The 24,083-nt window shown below is 38.3% G+C and overlaps 1 protein-coding gene across 1 annotated transcript in view; it reads right to left on the bottom strand.

Annotated features, from left to right (window-relative positions):
* Positions 1-24,083, bottom strand: part of GUCY1A2 (guanylate cyclase 1 soluble subunit alpha 2) — a 357,730-nt gene that overhangs the window by 309,509 nt on the left and 24,138 nt on the right. Inside the window, exons 2-3 of the mRNA XM_030828948.1 lie at positions 16,036-16,097; positions 8,563-8,684 (exon numbers count right to left, since the gene is read on the bottom strand). Coding sequence (XP_030684808.1) covers positions 8,563-8,684; positions 16,036-16,097 — 184 coding nt within the window. The remainder of the gene's footprint in view (positions 1-8,562; positions 8,685-16,035; positions 16,098-24,083) is intronic.

The following is a 24,083-nucleotide window of genomic DNA, read 5'->3' as shown; positions in this document are numbered from 1 at the left end:
TGACACCCTAACATCACAATTAAAAGAACTAGAAAAGCAAGAGCAAACACATTCAAAAGCTAGCAGAAGGCAAGAAATAACTAAAATCAGAGCAGAACTGAAGGAAATAGAGACACGAAAAACCCTTCAAAACATTAATGAATCCAGGAGCTGGTTTTTTGAAACGATCAACAAAATTGATAGACCACTAGCAAGACTAATAAAGAAGAGAGAAGAATCAAATAGACGCAATAAAAAATGATAAAGGGGATATCACCACTGATCCCACAGAAATACAAACTACCATCAAAAAATACTACAAACACCTCTATGCAAATAAACTAGAAAATCTAGAAGAAATGGATAAATTCCTCGACAAATACACCCTCCCACGACTAAACCAGGAAGAAGCTGAATCTCTAAATAGACCAATAACAGGCTCTGAAATTGTTGCAATAATCAATAGCTTACCAACCAAAAAGACTCCAGGACCAGATGGATTCACAGCCGAATTCTACCAGAGGTACAAGGAGGAACTGGTACCATTCCTTCTGAAAATATTCCAATCAACAGAAAAAGAGGGAATCCTCCCTAACTCATTTTATGAGGCCAGCATCATCCTGATACCAAAGCCTGGCAGAGACACAACCAAAAAAGAGAATTTTAGACCAATATCCTTGATGAACATTGATGCAAAAATCCTCAATAAAATACTGGCAAACCGAATCCAGCAGCACATCAAAAAGCTTATACACCATGATCAAGTGGGCTTCATCCCTCGGATGCAAGGCTGGTTCAACATATGCAAATCAATAAATGTAATCCAGCATATAAACAGAACCAAAGACAAAAACCACATGATTATCTCAATAGATGCAGAAAAGGCCTTTGACAAAATTCAACAACCCTTCATGCTAAAAACTCTCAATAAATTAGGTATTGATGGGACGTATCTCAAAATAATAAGAGCTATCTATGACAAACCCACAGCCAATATCATACTGAATGGGCAAAAACTGGAAGCATTCCCTTTGAAAATTGGCACAAGACAGGGATGCCCTCTCTCACCACTCCTATGCCACATAGTGTTGGAAGTTCTGGCCAGGGCAATTAGGCAGGAGAAGGAAATAAGGGGTATTCAATTAGGAAAAGAGGAAGTCAAATTGTCCCTGTTTGCAGATGACATGATTGTATATCTAGAAAACCCCATTGTCTCAGCCCAAAATCTCCTTAAGCTGATAAGCAACTTCAGCAAAGTCTCAGGATACAAAATCAATGTACAAACATCACAAGCATTCTTATACACCAATAACAGACAAACAGAGAGCCAAATCATGAGTGAACTCCCATTCACAATTGCTTCAAAGAGAATAAAATACCTAGGAATCCAACTTACAAGGGACATGAAGGACCTCTTCAAGGAGAACTACAAACCACTGCTCAATGAAATAAAAGAGGATACAAACAAATGGAAGAATATTCCATGCTCATGGGTTGGAAGAATCAATATCGTGAAAATGGCCATACTGCCCAAGGTAATTTATAGATTCAATGCCATCCCCATCAAGCTACCAATGACTTTCTTCACAGAATTGGAAAAATCTACTTTAAAGTTCATATGGAACCAAAAAAGAGCCCACATTGCCAAGTGAATCCTAACTCAAAAGAACAAAGCTGGAGGCATCACACTATCTGACTTCAAACTATACTACAAGGCTACAGTAACCAAAACAGCATGGTACTGGTACCACAACAGAGATATAGATCAATGGAACAGAACTGAGCCCTCAGAAATAACGCCACATATCTACAACTATCTGATCTTTGACAAACCTGACAAAAACAAGAAATGGGGAAAGGATTCCCTATTTAATAAATGGTGCTGGGAAAACTGGCTAGCCATATGTAGAAAGCTGAAACTGGATCCCTTCCTTACACCTTATACAAAAATTAATTCAAGATGGATTAAACACTTACATTTAGACCTAAAACCATAAAAACCCTAGAAGAAAACCTAGGCAATACCATTCAGGACATAGGCATGGGCAAGGACTTCATGTCTAAAACACCAAAAGCAATGGCCACAAAACCCAAGATTGACAAATGGGATCTAATTAAACTAAAGAGCTTCTGCACAGCAAAAGAAACTACCATCAGAGTGAACAGGCAACCTACAGAATGGGAGAAAATTTTCACAACCTACTCATCTGACAAAAGGCTAATATCCAGAATCTACAATGAACTCAAACAAATTTACAAGAAAAAAAAAACAACCCCATCAAAAAGTGGGCAAAGGACATGAACAGACACTTTTCAAAAGAAGACATTTATGCAGCCAAAAAACACATGCAAAAATGCTCATCATCACTGGCCATCAGAGAAATGCAAATCAAAACCACAATGAGATATCATCTCACACCAGTTAGAATGGCCATCATTAAAAAGTCAGGAAACAACAGGTGCTGGAGAGGATGTGGAGAAATAGGAACACTTTTACACTGTTGGTGGGACTGTAAACTAGCTCAACCATTGTGGAAGTCAGTGTGGCGATTCCTCAGGGATCTAGAACTAGAAATACCATTTGACCCAGCCATCTCATTACTGGGTACATACCCAAAGGACTATAAATCATGCTGCTATAAAGACACATGCACACATATGTTTACTGCAACACTATTCACAATAGCAAAGATTTGGCACCAACCCAAATGTCCAACAATGATAGACTGGATTAAGAAAATGTGGCACATATACACCATGCAATACTATGCAGCCATAAAAAAGGATGAGTTCATGTCCTTTGTAGGGACATGGATGAAACTGGAAATCATCATTCTCAGTAAACCATCACAAGGACAAAAAACCAAACACCGCATGTTCTCACTCATACGTGGGAATTGAACAATGAGAACACATGGACACAGGAAGGGGAACATCACACTCTTGGGACTGTTGTGGGGTGGGGGGAGGGGGGAGGGATAGCATTAGGAGATATACCTAATGCTAAATGACGAGTTAATGGGTGCAGCACACCAACATGGCACATGTATACATATGTAACAAACCTGCACATTGTGCACATGTACCCTAAAACTTAGAGTATAATAATAATAAAATAAAATAAAATGAAATAAAAATAAATAAAAAATAAAAGAAATCAACAACATCAGAAACACAGCCTTTTTGCAGGTTTTGTGCTGGCCCAATGATGTCTAACATATCAGGCCAGGTACGTAGCAAGATCAGCTTGAAATCTGAGCAAAAAAACTGGCACGGTGTTTACTATAGCATAGCTATGAAACCATGTTTGTGTTGTGATGGGAAACACCATCACCCTTAGTTTGCTTTTTCAACACCTAAAATCTAAAGAATAATCCTAGTTTCTAAACTGAAATGATCCAAATTGCAATGCAACTGAACTTTCCTCAATACTGACAAGAAGTTTGTCTCATACAAGCAACTATCCCAAGCACATTTGAAAGAGCAATGCACTAAGCAAAATGTGACATCATGACGATTCTAAGAATTCGGAGAACTGGAAAGATGGTGTGTAATTAGCATCAGAGGAGTGATGACACAGTCAACTACTCTGGAAGGCAGCACAAAGTAATGAGAAGAACATGAGGTTTGGAATCAGACTGAAATGAATTTAAATTCTGCCTCTGTGGCTTGTTAACTCTGACCAAAGATATCAACAAGTTAGTTAACCTTGCAAAGTATCAATTTTCTCACCTAAAACAGTAAGCAAACCTCCTGCGTCTGATGCAAACATTATTTGGGGAATACTCTATAATAATAAAAGCAAACATTTATGTTCCATTTGTTTGTTATATACCATGCTGTTCTAAGTATGTACTTGATATAAATTAACTCATTTAATCGTCTTGGCAACTCTAGGAAGTGTGCAATTATATTATCTCCATTTTGCAAATAAGAAATATGAGGTAAGGAAAGATGAAGTAAATCATTCCAGTTCATACAGCTAGTAAGTAGCTGAGATGCATTTTCAACCCAAGTAGTCTTGCTCCAGTCTTGCTCTAAATCACTACGTTATAGTAACATTATTAAGTAATTTCCCCTCCAACTACCTTAATTCCAATTCATTTTAGTAAAATACTGAAAATATTTACTTTTAATGAAAGAGGAAATTGATCAGTTACCAAGTTATAGTAACAAGAACTATATTGGCAGAAGTTATTTATTGCTATTAATCTTAATTCACCAATAAATATGGTAAGTTGTTGCTACACTAATTCTCCAAGATAACAAATATGTTAAACATGTTCTCATCTACTAAACAAGTATATTATTTAATTATTCCCAGAAAATCTCCAAGTTAGTCTTAACCTAACCTTAAGCTAATTCTTCACAGTTTTATGACTAATTAAAAGGCTCCTAAATACACATTACAAATCATGGTGAAACAAAAAAGTATATACAAGTTGACATATAAGCAAAAAATTATTACTTATAAAAAAAACAGAGAGTTCCATACCAGCTAAAGATTGTGGAATCAGTGGCATCTTATAAATGATTTCACAGTATTTCAGGATCCCTGATACTAAGAAAATATTGTGAGGAATAAGCCCCAAAGGTCATTTCCTCTATCCTCCTTACTAGCCCTCTCCCAACAAAATAATCCCATGATAACATCGCTCCCATTCTGACTTAAATGTGTTACATTTTTAGAGAAGATAAAGCAACACTCTGACAGAGAGAGATCTTTAAAACAGAGAAAACATTAATGATATCTTTTCAGAACTATGAACTTCTTGACTATTTTGAGAGGAAATGCACTTAGCAAGGGCAGTATAAAACTATACTTTGAGCAATACTTAGCAAATAACTGATGCTTCCTAAACCTGCAAGTCTTTATATGCTATACCTCATCAGTAAATGAATTAACCTAGAGCTCTCATTTGTATTTGTTCTCTAAACTACTGTGGGAAGTCTTTTTCCTACAACCCAACTCCTCCATCTTGTACCTCCTTAAAGCTCTACAACAACTGAAACACCCACAACACCCTTAATAGTATTAGAACTTGTTAAAACTGAAATAGTCATAACTTCATTTATATTTAACTTATTATGACAAAGTAGACTATGCAATTTATCATCCTTCTCCCTTAACTCTCCTACTCACTTTGTCTCCCTGCCTACAACACTATGTAAACCCAAGCCATAAGAACAAGTAGCAACATTTCAGCAGAAAACATGGTACACATGCTTTAATACATGCTTCATCATACCATTCAACCATTACAATTTCCAAGAAAATACTAAATGTTGCCTCATAGAGCATAAACACATTTCTACTATTTAATTTGAGCTAAAAATAGGCTTTGCAGATTAGGGCTAGAAGAGATTTTCTATTTTTTGGACAACTAAAATTAGATCATTTTGGTATGCAAAAGACATTACGTACCAAATAAAGCAATAAATTTAACTCTAAAGTCCTCCAGCAGGGAGGGCACTGTCTACTATCTTTCTTTGCATGGCCACAGTTTCAAGGGCCCAGCCTCCATTATCACAGCAATTGCCAAAGCACCAAAATGTGGTGAAGAGATGGCAAGAAACAGACCATAATCAACATCTGTAATTTGTAAATGATGAGACAGAAGATAGAAACAACCAGTTTCTAAGCCAACAAAAGGGAAACAGACAGCAAACATTTTGATATCTGGAAGCAGTTTTTTCCCATTACTCCAGAGGCATGAAACACCCTGTAGGGCACAACATGCGCTCTCAGGGAGTCCCATGGAAGAGGTGAGAGAACAAATGAGTAACAGAGGCATAACAGGTCTTCTCCAACTCACTTTCTCCCTCTCCTCACATCCTCGATTTTATTCCATGCCACCCTCTAAATGCAAATTGCAACCTGAAGAGCCAGTAAATGACCAAAATTTCTAGAGGAGTTGTTTATACTAAGTAGGTAGAAATGCTCATCGTGGAAGGAGGAAAATTGCTACTATGATCATATTTTGTGATCTATAACTTCAAGTCTTTTTTGATGATGAAGTATAAATAATATACAAATAAGTGAATAAACCAACACATTTCCAGACTCTAATACAACCCTGTAATAGGTTAAGAAGGTAAGAGAAATATATGTTTGCCAATCTCAGTCCACCAATATTCTAATCACACTCCCCAAAGGTGACAAATATAAACCATGGAGTTGGAACACTGCCTTCTGCCATCCAAAAAAAAAAAAAAAGGTTCCCAGGCATCAAAATTTTTCTTGTCTTGGTTGAAATTCTGTTTTCCTGTGCCACCCTCCAACACCCTCCCAGAAAATAATTTATGTCAAGCTTTTCTGTCCATTAAGCTGACCAATTCTTTCCCTCTCATATATGATTACAGAAGACAATTTAAACACAACTTTAAAAAAAGATAAAATTTAAACAAGCCAAGATTAATCATAGCTCAGTGACTTGTTAAAAACAACGCTTTTATTGAATATGACCACTAAAGCTGTCCTCAGAGAGTCAATATATCAAGAGTTCTAAAAAGACATTATTCAAAGAGAACAGCTACCTCTTAGGCACATAATCATCTGTGCCAGCATCTGGTTGGCAGGTGGCAGGCATTAAATGTTAATCTTCAGAAATTTAAACTTTACAAGATTGTGCTTTAAATCTTGAGAACAACCAGTCATTACTTAGAGGAAGAAAATAATCAGACCTAGTATCTCTTTTGTAGAAAAAGTTAGTATTCATGGAAGTCTAAACCCTGTTACATGATCACCTTCTAAATTATAAACACCTCACTTACCCTAATGTCATCAGGCAGCACATTGCCTGCTGTTCTTCTCACTCGCTACTTATCCAACATCTTAGGGCAACCTTCGAAGGGCAACTAAGCTGTGCTGGGCCAACAGTGTCCCCTGGTGGTCACTATTTCAAATTGTTTGACCCAGGGTTTCTTTCTGTGGAAATTCTGCACATTCATTTACAAGCCACAGTCCAACTGCCTTTAGCACCCCAATATAATCATTATCTTTGAACACCTCCTATTCCCTCTAACTCAGTGATTCTAAAAATAGGGAGCATAAAGAAGAAAGACGTGAGGGTCAGGAAAATGTTTAGAAACTGGATAAGAAGCAACTTCTCAAAATATTAAACATCCCTTCACTGAGATTCTGATACATCCCTTTTAGTGTGACATCATCACCCCACCCCTTGAAATCACAATGCATTAAGAGAAATAGATGTTACTGAAAGGAGAGTCCTTGAAAATATAAAATCAGAAAACTTTAAACAGCTCTTGGGTAATGTCTCTTTTAATCTCATCCCTTATTTTCTCCAGTCATAAGATTTACTTGGGTATTGTGACATCCCTGCAGTTGTTCTAAGATTAAGGTGATGAATCTCTGGCCTCCTTTTCACTACCCATCACTGTCCTGCATGCTGTTATAGACAAACCACTAACATCTATATACATCCCCTCACAAAAGGTATACATTTTCTTATTATACAATGTTGTGTTTACAAAAGTTACCTAGGATGAAAATGTAGCCAACCAGCGGCTGGATTCCCGGCTTGAATGTAAAAGAAATCTACCTCTAGAAGTCTGACATGTTTAAAAAATCTGATAGACTCTTGGGTTGGGGTGACCTGGAAACTGTTTGTAGGAAAAACTCAGATGTCTCCAGGGAAAATACTTCAAAGGAAAAGAAAGAACATGCAAACTGGTTTGCCCTATTGTCCATCACCTGACCCCAAAAGAGATTCTGCATTCTGTGTAGAGTCGCTCACTAAGATTTGTTATTCCCCACTAGCACCCTCCAGCACCCCATGGATTCTTATCTGGGTCATAAAGAAAAAAGAATTCCAAAAAGAACTTAAAGAGAAATTTCTCACTAGAAACATCTGTAAGACATTAGGAAAAAAATATTTCTTTTAGAATACTTTGCATGGAATACAATGTAGCTCTCACACACCAAGAACGTCAGGTAGTATGGTAGTACAGCTCGGTTATGGTAGCTTACGGCTGTATAATTGGCTGCAATCTACAACAGTACCTTTTAGCCATGTTAGAGCATCCAAAAACAGCCCCTCTGTCATAAGTACAAATATATTTAAGATGGACACTCCCCCAACCCCAAGTAGGGCACAGACACCTCAGTAGATGACCTGCTTCACTGACAAGGCCACAGAAAGGAACGTTGGATCGTACAGTGTTAAGAGTACCTGTGGGCCACCCTTCTGCCCCAACCAGGACCTCCCAGAAATAATAGAGTATGAATGAGAGGAAAAAAAGATCCTACAACTTTAGCTGAGAATAAGGGCCAAAGAAATATGGATTATACAAAGCTAATACTATTCACATGTGAATATTTGAAATTGTTTCCCTGGAATTTAAGTATTTTTATTTTGATGTTTTTCCATCTCTAAGTAAGTGGCATGCAAGCCATTTCCACTCAAACATCTTCAGGAGAGTTAACACCCATCACTTCACAAGGTCTGGGTCTCAACTTGCCATATTCTCCACATCTCTCTTTGGTAGAACATGAAACATTTCCACCTCGACTTTCCCTCTCTTTCATTCTCTCTCAACTATATAAATATATAGTTCATATACCGAGTATATTAGCAGTACACTGAAGAATTCCTGAGACATCTTCAATTTCTTCTTTGTTGGAGTGGTCTGCATAGGAGCATCTGTTAGAGATATTGTGGAAATTCTTTTCTGCATCCCTGTAACTAAGAAGAAAACAAAATTAGCATAAGGAGAAATTTTTGAAAGCATCTGCGAATGCAACTCATATACACACGCACAAGCACACGCAGTCTATGCTTTCATCATAATCACATTTTAAAATAAGTGAAGCTTTGAGACATAATTCTGGCATAACCCACCATTCACATCAGCATTTGCAGTGTAGACCTGGAACTGGAGGCAACTGTTAACAAGAAAGCTATATGTGAAAAAAATTGAGGAGAACAAAAAATATATCAGCTTTGTATAGCTAATGTATCACTCTGTGAGCACTTCATCAAGGCTAGTGATCTGTTTCTATAAGGAAGCTGCCTAGAAAAGGAAAAGTTAACAATGTTAATTTGGTGTCCTGGCATTCAATGGTGTTGAAAGTAAACACACCATAACTTTTGTCACAGTCAAGAAGATAGCAGTATAGGCTGGGTGCGGTGGCTCACGCCTGTAATCCCAGCACTTTGGGAGGCCCAGGCGGGCAGCATGAGTTCAGGAGATTGAGACCATCCTGGCTAACACGGCGAAACCCCATCTCTACCAAAAATACAAAAATTTAGCCAGGCGTGGTGGCAGGCGCCTGTAGTCCCAGCTACTCGGGAGGCTGAGGCAGAAGAATAGCATGAACCCAGGAGGCGGAGCTTGCAGTGAGCCAAGACTGCGCCACTGCACTCCAGCCTGGGTGACAGAGTGAGACTCTATCTCAAAAAAAAAAAAAAAAAAGAAAGAAAGAAAGAAAAAGAAGAAGATAGCAGTATGGTGTATAAATAACATACACCAGGCAGAATTTGAGTCATGGTCTTACCATTTTCTATCTGTGAGATCTTGAGCAAGTAACCCAATCTCTGTTAGTCTAACTTTCCTGTCTCATAAAATGGAGGTACCTCCTAGAGTTCTTGTGAGGACTAAATAACACAATGCCTGTAACTGGATATTGGCTGGGACTTTTTGAGTTGTCTCTGAATGACAGCTAAGACAAAAAAGCTGAGGACATTAAAGGCCAAATCCTCCCACATTCCAAAGGGGTAGCCAAGAAGACCAGAGCTCTTCTTCAGGACTTAAGACGAGACTAAATAGCCACTGCCCCTGTCACTCTACCACCAGCTTACAGAACCAAAGGAACAGAAAGACTTCAAATTAAAATTTTCAGAAAAGTGAGGAGTTGGCCTAGGAAGAGAGTGCTATGGTACTTTTCCCCCTCCCCTCCTAGAAAAGGAGAAAAGGGGAGTGTTCCCTGCAGAAGTCCAGTTGGTGAGGGGAGTCCACAGCTAGTAGAGATTGGGGATTACCCATCTCATTCCCCAGTGAACGTCTGCAGAGGCAGTGGATTTCCTGATCATACTCCCCTGTCTGACTGATAAGAGGAAAAAGACTCTGGAGAAAGTTATTGACAAGGAAAAGAAATAGAGCAAAATTGGGAGCAACCTAAAGGCCCACCATTTGGCAGGGCAAATATGTGAGTTTCCCATGGGTTAGAGAAGAGAGAGGCAAGCTTGACTTGTCTGGTTGTCATGGTGCTCTTCCAATCTAGAGGCTGCCAGCCAGGGACAGGGCTCCCACTAGCAAGACCACAAGAGTGAAGTCCTTAGATGCAGGAGCTGGGGCATCTGAAACAGTCAGGGCAGAACTCATACATGCACCCCAGTGAGGGCATGACAGCCAAGAGAGGACTGCTACAACCCCAGTGAAATTTTCCATTTTCCATTTCATTCATGCTTCACCCAATACATCAGAAGAGAAAGGGACACCGAAAGGAATGGCCTGGAGAAGAGGAGTGAAAACCCACATCATACACTCTGTCATGCATTACAAGTCTCTCAGGCCAAGGCCTGACCCAGACAGAGAAAGGAACATTAGAGTCAGACTGGATATCAGAGTAAAGATTTAAATTGGTCTACAGTGAACTTCATAATTCTTGGAAATACTTAGAAAACAGAGCAATCTGTCTAACCTAACATTGAAGGGGATGTATCCTAGCATGCTTGATGTGAGTGGAGGGAAAAATAAAAAGGTTTCATGTTTGTACACCTCATTGAGATCAGACTCCAATAAACCAGTTAGGCAAAATGCTTACTACAGTTTCCAGAATGCAGGAGTCACTCAAGAGGTGGAACAGGGTGCACAGATGTTAAACACAGACAATCACAGGGTTATTTTTAATTCAACCTCCACCATTTTTATCAGAATGACCTTAAAAAAGTATTTTTTTCTCTCAGCCTCAATTTCTTCATCTGTAAAATGTGCTTAATACAATACTCTTATGCAATATTTTTAGGATTAAATAAAAGATGGAAAGTGCCCAGCATATCTCCTCAAACATAGTAAGCAATCAATAGATATTAGCTTTTGTCTAATTTGTTTATGTTCAAAAAGATAGTTTTTTCTATGTAAATATATAAAAAAGAAGCTAGATCATTTTTAGATTAAAATAAGCCACAAAATCTGATCATGAAAGCTTAAGTAATATCCTTGAAGTTTGTTTCCCAGAATAATCAGAATTCACCCACTATTAATTTCACTCTGAAATTCTACTGAAATTACTCTGGCTTAAGTTCTCCTCAATTGTCAAAAAAAAAAGAGAACAGAAGGTTGGCTGTATAAAACAAACATAGGGCCTACATTAATAATTGGAGCAATACAATTTAATTTTAGATGACTATAAGAATCGGTGTCCCAGACTAATATGAGTTTGGCAACAGTCCTACCCATGATATTAACACAACAATGCTTATTCTGGCACACACACAAAAAAGATAAAATTACTGGCATGGTTCTGAATACATATTTCTTTATTGTTTAAAATATATAGTGAGTGAGCACTATATCTCAGAAAGATTATCACATCTCTCATAGTAGTTTACTGAAGAAAACTGTGCTTCGTCTACCCTGCCATGGCAATCCATTTTTGTGAGCCATAGACCAGTAGGAGTCATGTAGTAGAAATATGAGTGAGAGCAGTTGGGTCAAGCCCTCTAGAGACAGAAATTTCAGTCAAAAAAAAAAAATCAACGAAAAAGATGTTCTCTGTAAGAGGAAAACTGTAGCTAGAACACGAACTGGGCATGTTCAGCTCCGGATGCTAAACTACAGATTCTAAACTTTAAAAGGCCCAAGGAAGACAGGAAAAGGTTGCAGCAGGAGGATAAACTGAAGACAATCAACAAAAGCTGAATTGCAAAAGAGTCATTTACTAACAGTAGTAACAATAATTCAATTCATTTATTGATTATCTTTGTGTACCAGGTACTATGCTAACTACTTTATGTGATTATATGACTTCATACGTTATTATCATTCAGATTTCACTTAAACTTCACTACAACCCTGTTATTATTCCCATTTTTAAAATGAGAAAACTGAGGCTCAGGGATTTTAAGTAACCTTTCCAAGATTATTCATAGCAAAACCTGACTTTATGTCTAGTAAGTCTCATATGTCTACTTACAAAACACAATCTTTCCACAACATACAAAGAGAAGAAAGGGCACAATGGCAAGAATTGTATCAGAAAAAAAAGTACCATTATAAACAGACATTCCTCTAACCTCAGTTTCTTTTAATTTCTAAAGTGAATCCTGCCTGTCTCCTACTGACTTCTTCTGCTTCTCACTGATCTTTCCATCCCACACCACCCAGAAAGTTAGTCCACTCCCTAGAAGTTTGAGTTAAAGAGCGACTAACATGAAGATGCACATTCAATGCCCCCTTACTCATTCTAGGTGGAGGAAAAACAGTGCTATGGGAACAAGAAGCTCTCCAAGTGAGCATGAATATGTAGAGTTTATATAGTAATCAAAATTTTCCACAAAGTCAACCTGACACGATTGGAGTTTGAGGTAGGTGATGGAAAGATACTTTAGATGGGGTGATCAGGGCAGGCTTTCCTGTAGAGAAGACATTTGAACAGAGACCTATATGTATATAAAGAATAAGCCATGCAAACATCTGGGGAAAGGGCATTACATAAAAATGAAACGATACATACAAAGGCCCTGAAGCTAAGGTTGGTTAAGTTGAGAAACCAACAGAAGGTTGAAATGAAGTGAAAAAAAGGGAAGTGAAAAGGGATGAAATTACAGAGGTAGGCAGAAGCCAGATCACAGAAAGAATTTAGACTTTATTCTACCATAATAAGCCATTATATAGTTTAAAGCAGGGGGTTCAAAGTGTGATCCCTGGACAAGCAGCATCAGCATTACCTGGGAACTTGTCAGAAATGCCAGTTTCTTGAGCCCTATCTGAACCTACGAAATCAGAACCTCTGGGAGCAGGGCCCAGTAATACGTGTTTTAACAAGGCTGGCAGGTGATTCTGATGCACATTAACATTTGAGAACCATTGATTTCACGTAAGAAGGTGGCATGATCTAGTTTTTTAATCGCTTTGCTGTGGTGGAAATACATATTGGAGGACAAAAGTAGAAACCAGAAAATTAGACCAGAATGTCTTGGTGAGAGATGATGACGATAGTGGAGATGAAGAGAAGATTTATCACATTGCATGAATAAATTATTTTAGCACTCATTTCCCCAACTTGAATGATCTCTATGAATAAATAAATGAACAAGTGAATGGATAAATTAAGGAACAGAATAATGTTTAAAGATAAAGTGGATAAGGTACAGAGAGGCTATCTTACTCCCTAACAGGAAGCCCCATCAGCTACTCCCTCCCAGTCCTTCTGTCTGTGACCCTTCGGAACAGCTGCTCTCTGCGTTGAAGTCTCAGTCTTGGCAGACAAAAAAAGCCTCAGAGAGTTTCTATGGGCAACCAGTATAAGAATCCAAGGAGCAGAACTGTACAATCCTAGAGCTCTGATAAACAAAACAGATTAAGGACAGAGTTTTCAAGGAAAGGAAAAGAAGGTTAGTGGTTGAAGGATAATTAAATTAAAAAGAGAAGGGCTAGCTCATACTCTGTTACCTGTTCTGCTTCAACACCTCAACACAAAGTATTTAAATGCTGAGTTATTTCAAGACAGCTTTAAGCAAGCCCCATTTCAGAGATTAGAAAAAGCATCTCCTTCCCACCCTCACCTGCCGAAAAATAACTAAAATTATGCTTGTCAGCACTTACTCTCAATTCTCAATACAGGGATTCCGAAATCCCTTTAAGAAACATATTCTTTTTCACAATTAGAGATAGAAAGCCTTAAATTGTACTTTCTTAAGAGGAACAACATACAGTTGTAAACACTTTTTAGTTCACGGGTGAGTGATATTAGCTGCTCTGCTTTTTTGATTGTGAAAAGAGAAATAAAAAGTAGCAAGATGGAGAATAAAAGGCAAAAGAGGAAGTTGGACAGGAAAGTCATCAATGAGAAAAAAGGCAAGAAAGGGGAATACAGTCAAGAAAGGCAAACGTGACAAAATTGCTGCCAACAAGCCCGCTTTGTCTTCATCAGCGTGAATGCAAATAAAGTCAGTGAGCAAAGGTACTTCAAGGCCAAGAAATCAGCCAACACCCAAGCAAAAATATGCTAATAGGCCTATTTGAATCATGCCAGACATCAAGACCCCTCTTTATAGAGGAGTCAAACTCTCTGTTTTCTTTATACTGTGTATGCAATAAACAGAACTAGGAAAAGACCATTCATCCAATAGACAAAGAAGCACCACAGACCATGTCTACATAGGTAGAAGGGGAGGGCTGAGGCAGCCAGCTGGATAAAAGGGAACTCCCTCCATTCTATCAATGGAGAAAAAAATTTTCTGATTATAGCAATATAGTTTGGTTATCTATTTTGATCACATTATAAGAGTCCCACTCCAATTTGCCTTGAAGGTATACTTTAGTTCAAAAATGAGAATATTTCATCAGTTATTTTATTTCAAAAGAGAAAGAGCATTCATAATCCCAGAAAATTAGACTTTGATGATGGATATTGTCATAAAAATATTAATAATAACAATAAACATAAGAGCAAACAGGTATGTAGTGCTCACCACATACAAGGAACTATTTTAAATATACTAACTAATTTAATCCAAACACCATACTTTGAAAGCAGCAAATTCAATGAGAGTGATTAAGTTTTATTTTAGGATATGTGGAGAAAGATTAATTTGACATTCTTTATCTCCATTAGGATAAACCATTTAAAATCACTAGTGGCCTCAAACTAAAAGCCATCTCTTGAGTTTAAATAATATGTTTTTCCTAGAACTACACTCTTGAGGATTAGTATGACAAAGTTTCAAAGCAATTCCCTTTGAAATGACAATTAACATAATCATCAAGCACTTAAAGTATATGGCATTGTACTAGGTGCTGAGAATATTTTTCCATTAAGATTTCTTCCCTTCTGTTCTGTGAAAAAAAATCACACTATACCCTAATAGCCAAAATTATGTTCTTGATCCCTATGGCAATGACTATTAGCCATAAATGTTAAATGATCCTGAGAGCAGTTCAAGAAGTACCACAGTTTGAATCTTGACTTCTCAAAAGTTCTTAAAATCTTACAAAGATAAATCACTGTACCATATAAAGAATACTAACAAGTATTCTTATTCTTAATTTACCTAACAAGGTAAATTAAAAATATACATTGCCTCTAATGTCAATAAATTTAATCTAAAAGCTAGATTGCATGAGTAAGTAAATTTAGGCTTTCATATTTGCCAGTTGCTTTCTGCCATAGCCAATTAGAGGTGTACCTCATACTCTTTTGGAGTTCTCTGTTTACAAAATGCTTTCATAGAAATTACCTCATTTAATCATTACATCTAATCCTTGATTTAGTTTTTATTATCATCACATTTTAAAAAAGAGATAAAGTTACTTAGTAAAAGATCTATGTGCTAATGAGGCCTTGAAGTCCTGTCTTTTGACATCAAGTCTTCTTACTTTACACCACGTCACAACCACCTCAAGAAACAGGCGATAATAAAGAAAAATATGTAGCACGTGACTCTAAGTAAACTAATTCCTCTCACTGAACTGTGTTAAGGCTGTAGTGATTCTTATCAAACTCTACTTAAGGATTCTAAAATCCCATTCAAAGCATCTGGGTTGGTACCAATGAAGCTTACCACATTAGTAAGGCATAATTATATGATTCAACATCGGAATAAAAGAGTAAGAACATGAGAAGACTGAGAAAAAAAAAAGGAAAAGCAATACCAGAAAGTAATTTCATTTAAAAGAATTAAGCACAAATAAGCCAAAAGAAATCACTCCAAGGGACCTCCCCCAATAAGCCTTCACCCCCGACACTATGAGAACATAGCCACTATAAAATAAGGTTGACCTGGGTAGCAGAAAATCACATACTCAACAGCTATGTTTGAGTAATTACCTTTAATTTGCCCCCAATAATAACCAAAATCAATTTTTACTTACCCAATAACTTGATGTTCATAATACTGCAGTGTCCTCTTGAGAGTTTGCTGTATCGTCTGAGGCTACAGAATAATAATAATAATAAAAACATATTATCAGCAAATCAGTACCATTCCCACTGTGAGTATCGTAGGCAGACAGGTGAAGCTTCTGATTTATCTCTTGAGAGTTTTCCTTCTACAATATTAACCCATTTTGCATCATGCCGTGTATTTTCCCCACAGGAACTAATATGAGGCATTCAGCAATTACCCAGAACTTCCCAATTTCAATTATGATAGTATTTCCTAGGAATGTGTTCTTCAATTCTTTTGTACCAGCTATTAAGTTCAATAAAATACTCAGTGGCTGCCTACAATAAACCCAGGCCTTGGGCGTAGCAGGGAGGGTGCCCTGCAGAAACATGAGTCACGGTTTTTCCTTTCCAGCATATGTAATCTGCATGAGGTAATGACCAACTGAAATTAAATGGCACGTCTTCATATTTTCTTCTACATTTTAACAAGGTTTTCAAGGATGGTCTAGCAAGCAGTGATAAATTGAGTTAAAAGAGTCAACTTTATAATAAGAGATATTTTTAAACTTAAATGATCTTTTTTTTTCCCCGTTCTTTGAGGAGACTAACAAAAAGGCAGAGTAGGATGGGAAGCAGGTGATCCGGGGCCCCACAGCCATAACTGTCACAGCAGTCAGCCTGACTTCCTCCATGTCCCAAGAGAATTCAAGCAAAGGTTCTTTCTGGAGCATACTGGATGGGCCACAAGTGCTTCAGGCAAAAAATGGGGTCTGCAACAAATATCTAAGCAGCTCATGACCACATTTCATAATCTCTTCTCCACGATGGCTCAAGACAGAGGATCTTAATCCCAGATCAAGAAATTAAGCAACAGAGACTGAACTAAGTTTCAGACTTAGAGAGCCATGAATGGGACACCAAGATCCTAGAACCTAGATTTTATTAGGAAGTTATGATAAGAAGAACCAAGTTCTCAGTAGCAAGAGAGAGAATGTTTTAAATAACAAAAACCTGTAGTCAATTAAGCAGAAAAAAGCACTCAAGGCCTCATCAAAACATTGATCCATTACAGCCGACGATGAATTCTTGGGGAATGCGAACGTAATATAAACCCTTCAAAATGCAAGGCAGCATGGTAGCCTTCTACCTCTAAAAAGGTAATCTGCAGAAAAGGTCTAGCACAGTGCTGATACCTAAGAAGTAGTTAATAAGTATATCAATTTCCAACTGCTAATCCTTCAAAGTGGCTGTCTTAAAAATATATCGTCTAAAGGAGACCCCAGGAGCTAGGCACTCTGGCTCACGCCTGTAATCCCAGCACTTTGGGAGGCCGAGGCATGTGGATCACTTGAGGTCAGGAGTTCAAGACCATCCTTGCCAAATTGGTGAAACCCCGTCTCTACTAAAAGTAGCAAAAATTAGGCGAGCATGGTGGTACATGCCTGTAGTCCCAGCTGCCTGGGAGGCTGAGGCATGAGAATTGCTTGAACCCAGGAGGCAGAGGTTGCAGTGAGCCAAGATCACCCCACTGCACTCCATTCTGGGTGACTGAGTGAGACTCAGCCTCAAAAAAAAAAAAAAAAAAAAAGGAGACCCCAGAGGTCTATGTCAAATCTCACTTAGACCCACTCCATGTCCACCTCTTTATAAAGACATCCAAGACAGATGTAACACTCCCCCTAACACTCTTCGAATCTTTAACATCCTCCTTGGTAGGCAATGGTTAAAGTTAGAGGAAAGTGAGCTTAAATTGAATCAAGGGCATCTACTGAGATCTACTCTACATTACCATGTAGGAGAACCCTTTCACCACACAAATCTAAGGCCTCAGATACCTACTGCACATTAGTCAAACCAATTCACAAATTAATTTTAGGAGGAATCAGCTTCCAAGTGTTCAAAGGAGAGGTACAGAGCAACTTCTTTCAACAGCTGCTTTTCATTTATACCAGGCCTCAGACTGGCACAAATGTTTCTACTCATCCAAACAGACTCAAAGCAGAGTAAATGGTATGCACCTAGGAAAGAAAAATCATTCCTGAATGAAGAGGCAATGGAATGGTTGAGAAATCTAAAGAGAATGAACCAGACATAGGGATCCTAGTGCACACACAAAGCATGCTTTAACAACCTAATCCATGACCAATCTAAATCCGACCATTATCAGTCACTAGCTCAGTACCCCTTGGATCTGGGCCTCTTGCACTGGTTTGGCAGTTCCTGAGCTAAGATAACTTTCCCCTTGGCAAAAAACTGAAAAAGCAGTGGATATCCACAGAGGGGTGATCCTTCTAATAACCTCTGGTCACAAAACATGGAACAGAAAGCAGGAACTAGAGTGTACAGGGCCAGTTAAGAACAGAATGACCTCATTTGTACAAAAGGACATTTTTTTTTCTGTACCAGGAATTTCCCAGTCATTAAAAAGCACATATTTGTGAAAGGAGTTAAGCCTTTTAAAGATCTAGCTTTTTTCTTGTGTGAAGCAATTACTTCCACTCCCAGCAGGAGTTAAATTTATAGTTTCCAGATACATTAAAAAGAAATGTTCTCTGAGCACATCCAACAAAGCTTCAGGTTGATAAACCATTTATGCACTTCCTATTTCTTGCCAAAGTGGGCAGCCACATTCTAATAGCCTAAACCACAAGCATAGAGGCTGACTACACAGCATCTCCTAACTTCAGCAATCCAAGACTGACTTCAACACAGCCCTGGCCCCTCCGAATATCTTATCACCATGGATTCATTCCAGTTTTCATAGTGTGTCTGATGGCCTCAACCAATGGCCTTATCAGTGAGAGACAAATTCACATAATCTCAGCCTCTCTGACCTGAGTAAAAAGCATGAAGTGAAGACCCACAAACGGGCCAAAGCCTTCCGTCAGATGACTTCTGCCTCTGGGGTGGTAGGGTCCAGCTCTCAACAAACTTTTATTAAGTGTCCATGTATGCCAGTGATGCAAGTCAATGTAGATCAGTGGGAACAACAAGGGCTTTGAAAACATGCAAACTGTCTATCATTTTCTTTAAGAATGCAGCTCCATAACTGTCTCCTACTTAAGAGAACCATCCAACATTCTACAGGCCAAGATCCCAGTCCTCTTATGTGCATCTGTCCTTTTCTGCAAGAAGGAGTTTGGAAAGATGATTTAGAAAAGAGGTTGTGAAGTCAAACTGAATTCAAAAGCAAGTTCTATGACTCACTAGCTAGATGACCTTGGGCAATTTACTTAAGCTCTTCTGAAACAAGATTCCTTATATGTACCTTATTTTTTTTTAGTTTAATGACCTTTTAAATTTTTTTGTTATTATACTTTAAGTTCTGGGATACAAGTGCAGAATGTGCAGGTTTGTTACATATGTGTACCTTATTTTTATGGGAATGCACTGAAATAATTAGAGCAACATCTCTGACACACAGTAGGTGTGTAATAAATGAGAGATATGGCTATGCTAAGCTGAAAAACATGGTTCCTACCCTCAAGAGTCTCATAATCTAGTGGAGGAACACAGTCTTCAATTAGAAAACTCATCCCACAGGTGCAATGTCTCAAGATCTTCATCACCTGAAAAAAATCAATAAAGCTACTGATACTTCTCATTATGAGAAGTTTACACCGATTCCAGGGAACAGAGGAAAATTCAGAAAAATGGCAGTCGGATTTATAAATATTTCCAATGAAACATTAAGATCAGTTAAGAGAGACAGTGATATAAGCAGAATTCTCAAAATTAAGGCTGAGGATAGTACTAAAGCCAGGCCTGCCAGTGAGTAGGAATGATGCTGAAATATCATAGCTAAGGTCAAGACCCCAGGCATTTACTTTACAGCTGCTAAGAAACACCCATGAACTTCCTTTCTTGTAGACAAAAAATGTGCAACAGGATTGCTGAGTGGCCTACTAATTTTATAGCCCTATGCTGGAGGATCAAAGAGACAAGGGTGGGAAAGGAGAAAATCCACTGTTCCTACTATCATAAAAAGAAAGTCAAGAGGTCTGTAATTTTTCTCTCCTTCCCCCAAACTAAGACAGATAGTGGCCACCTAATGTCCCAACTCAACACGAAGTGGCAATGGAGAGGAAGCCAGCTGGAAAGAGGAAGCAGCCATCAGTGTGCTGCACACATATTTTCTGGGGTTCAAACAGTGGGTACCAACAGAGGGTACCCAAAAGGCTCCATCATATGGCAGCAAAAAGCCATCTTCATCTCTAGTCTCATTAACAGCTTCACTATACTTGACCAACAGTGACTGAACCCCACAGACTAAATGTTATGCTCATGAAAGGTCATGAGATCCAAACAGCCAACCACGAAATAGTCCCAACAGAGCCAGAGAAACGATCCCTGAAGAGTGGGAGAAAGCAGTCCCCAGCAGCTGGCCCTGCAGGCTCAGACAGTCCCGCTGAGGCTCCCACACAGTCCCTGCTCTGGATATCCGCGCCAGATGGTGCGGGGATCAGGCAGGAGGCAGAGAGTAAAGATGTGTGTGTGTGTATGTGTGTGTGTGTGTGTGTGTGTGTGCATGCAGCGTGAAACACAGTTGTCATCGCACAAAATACATGTATGTCTCAATTTTACAGAGATGAAGAAGCTGCAGCTCAGGGAGGTTAAGTAAGTGTCACAAGATTACACATCCAGTAAGTAAATAAATCACTCCAAAACAGGACTGACTTCAAAGTGTGTCCTCTTTCACTAGATGCCTTTGAGGCTCCCTCTTACCTTTCACATTTTGCAAGTCTATATTCTTATTTGATACACACAGCACTTCATCATGCCAAAAAAATCCACACACATAATTTAAAAACAATCAAACTTCTCATTTCTGCTTAGTGACATATACTCACAAGATACAACCTTAATAGAAACAATAGGTCTGTCTTTAAAGAAACATCCATAAAGAGCCATATTATTTTATTTTTTTGAGATGGACTCTTGCTCTGTCGCTCAAGCTGGAGTGCAATGGTGCAATCTCAGCTCACTGAAACCTCTGCCTCCCAGGATCAAAAAGTTCTAATGCCTCAGCCTATTGAGGAGCTGGGATTACAGGTACGTGCCACCATGACCGGCTTTTTTTTTTTTTATTTTTTGATTTTTAGTAGAGATGGGGATTTCATCATGTTGCCCAGGTCTCAAACTCCAGACCTTAAGTGATTCACCCACCTCAGTGTCCCAAAGCACCAGGATTACAGGCGTGAGCCACTGTGCCTGGCCATTATTTTATTTAAACATGACAAAATTATCTCTCAAGGTCAGAAACTAAACGATATAGGTATATATTTAATCACTACTGCTCTAAGCCAATGGTTTTAAATTCTGCCTCACATTAAAATCACTTGGGGATCTTTATAAAAAATACCAAGGTCTGAGTGCCACCCCCAGATTTTCCAGCTGAACTGGTCCGGGGGGACCCAGTTGTTTCCAATGTGTAGTTACGGTTGAAACCTTTCACTTAAGGTATAAACATGATGAACAAGACAAAAACACTGTGAACTTTATCTGAATAAGTCGGCATTAATGAGAATAGTCTCTTAATTCAAGTATCAAGAGAAGTAAGCTTCTGAGATGGATACTCACAACTGCTTAATTCAAACATAGTCCCTTGCATTAACTGTCACTAATGACTTATAATCAAATATGAATTTGTTAGATAAGCAAAGAGCTATGCTGCTTGAAGCATAAATATGAGATATTTTTCTTTAATTTCACAGTAACCTACTCCCATGGAAATAATTCAGCATTTAGTTTTGTGCTAACATGCACATAAAAATACAACAGCTAGAATGATGTTGTTTTACACCAGGCACTGCTTTAAGCCCACTATGTATATGAACTTCTTTGATTTTCACATCACCACATGAGGTAGGTGTTATTATTTTTCACATTTCATGAAGGAGAATACTGAGACACAAACTTTAAGTTTCCCTGTGTCACACAGATAAAAAGGGACAAAGCCAGGATTGAAACCCAGGTAATATGGCTCCCAAATCTAAGCATGTAACCTTCAACCTTTACTGCACACAATATTTAATGTTTTTTATTTGGTTGAGCACTTTACAGTTTGTATTTTTAATATATATTATCCTAATTGATCCTTGCACCAATCAAGTGAAATAATCAGACTGGTGTTATTATCACTAAAAAAGAACCAAATTTAGAGAGATTAGGTAATCTGTTCACCATCACATGACTAAAAAGTAAAGAAACCCTGTTGTACAAAAAGAATGTCTTTTTTTTTTTTTTTTGAGACCGAGTCTCGCTCTGTCCCCCAGGCTGAAGTGCAGTGGTGAGATCTTGGCTCACTGCAACCTCCACCTCCCGGGTTCAAGCGATTCTCCTGCCTCAGTCTCCCGGGTAGCTGGGACTACAGGCGCCCGCCTCCATGCCCAGCTAATTTTTTTGTATTTTTAGTACAGACAGGGTTTCACTGTGTTGGCCAGGATGGTCTGGATCTCCTGACCTCGTGATCTGCCCACCTCGACCTCCCAAAGTGCTGGGATTACAGGCGTGAGCCACCGCCTGTCATCTCTTAGGAAACTGTCTTCAACAAGAAAGTAGTTTTTTAATATTACATAAAATTACAAAATCACGTGTATTCAAAGTAATTGATTTTTTTCTTGAGAACACACAACATTCTTTAAACCAAAGCTGTATCAACAAGAAAACCTATAAGCAAAAGCAGGAATTAAATTTTATTTTAAATAATTCCACTTCCCCTTCCTTAGCTTTCTGTCATCCTCTAGCTCACCTTTCCCCACCCTCTGGGCTCCCAACGTGTTTGTGTTCCTTTCTGTTAGGCGAGATCCTCACCACCATAATATAAACTCTCAAAGTAAGTATCCAAAAGCCATTCTTTGCATATTCCCTTTCTTTCCCTCATCAAAATTTCAAATCCCCTTACTACCTTGTTCTAAGATGATGCCCAAGAGGAATCCTAACTCCATTCCCTCAAAACCTCAAGCCTGAATCCTTGCTAAGGTAAATGATGGTGTGAATGAGCTTCTCTACAATACAGAAGATGGTCGGAATCTTTAAGAGTTTAATTTTAGTAAACAGGTTTGTCAGGGAAAGATAAATTGTGGGGACAAGGAACCCTTCTCGTCATCCTCCAGGTCACAAAGTGGAGATCACCACCTTCTCCACAACAGGAGAACACATTGTTTCTTAGGATACCCTATGTCAAATTCCACAACTTAATCAGAATTATAATCTTAGATACCCTTTCTTTGTAGGTAGGCCTATAGACACCAATGGATCAAATTATATGACTGACTTTTTTACTAAAACTAATCCAAATAATGTCATTTCAAACAACCAGTTTACTTCTGGAGAGGTAATTGTGTAGTCATCGATCTTGCTAAATATCCAGACATAATGTTTACTTTCCCAGCCTCTGGCTAAACTTACTACATATAACCCAAAAACTAAAAAATAAAAAAAGACTACAAATTAAATATAGAACTTTGAATCAGGACCTCTATATTACAAATCCAGCTGTGCTACTGACCTTTTTTTAAAAAAAAAAAGTAAAATTAGCCAAAATCTCTTCACCTGAAAGTCCTGGGGGAAAAAAAATGTCTCAATTTTCCCATCTGAAAAACACATGTAAGAGGTATGTAGTTCTCAGGGTCATCTTCAAGTACAGCACTGCAAAGTTTAAGCACTCGCAAATACAGAGTTGGAACATACTGGCAATTAAACAACCTTCTCTGGGTAATCATAACCACACTTTTTAGAAGGATAGCAGCTTTATAGGAAGGTAGGAATACCATTTCAAGTGACCTACACCACTAATTTGCTAAGCAAAACTATAAGTTCAGATAATTAGTTACAAAATGCAAAAATCCTAGGTGTGCTAAAGGAAAAAATAAAAAGCTAGAGATGCACTAAAATTAGGGTTTTTCTATCCATACTGGTTTAACATCTGGGCAATTTTTTCCAGTCTTCATTTTATTCTCCTTGTGAATACAGGTATATATTTGCATGACCTCATTAGAGCTTGGGGTAAAGGCTGACATTATGCTAATTG

The sequence above is a fragment of the Nomascus leucogenys genome, chromosome 15, assembly GCF_006542625.1.
Source record: "Nomascus leucogenys isolate Asia chromosome 15, Asia_NLE_v1, whole genome shotgun sequence".
Lineage (NCBI taxonomy): Eukaryota > Metazoa > Chordata > Mammalia > Primates > Hylobatidae > Nomascus > Nomascus leucogenys.
The sequence above is the reverse complement of the archived record's forward strand: the minus strand, read 5'-3'. Positions and strand labels throughout refer to the sequence as shown.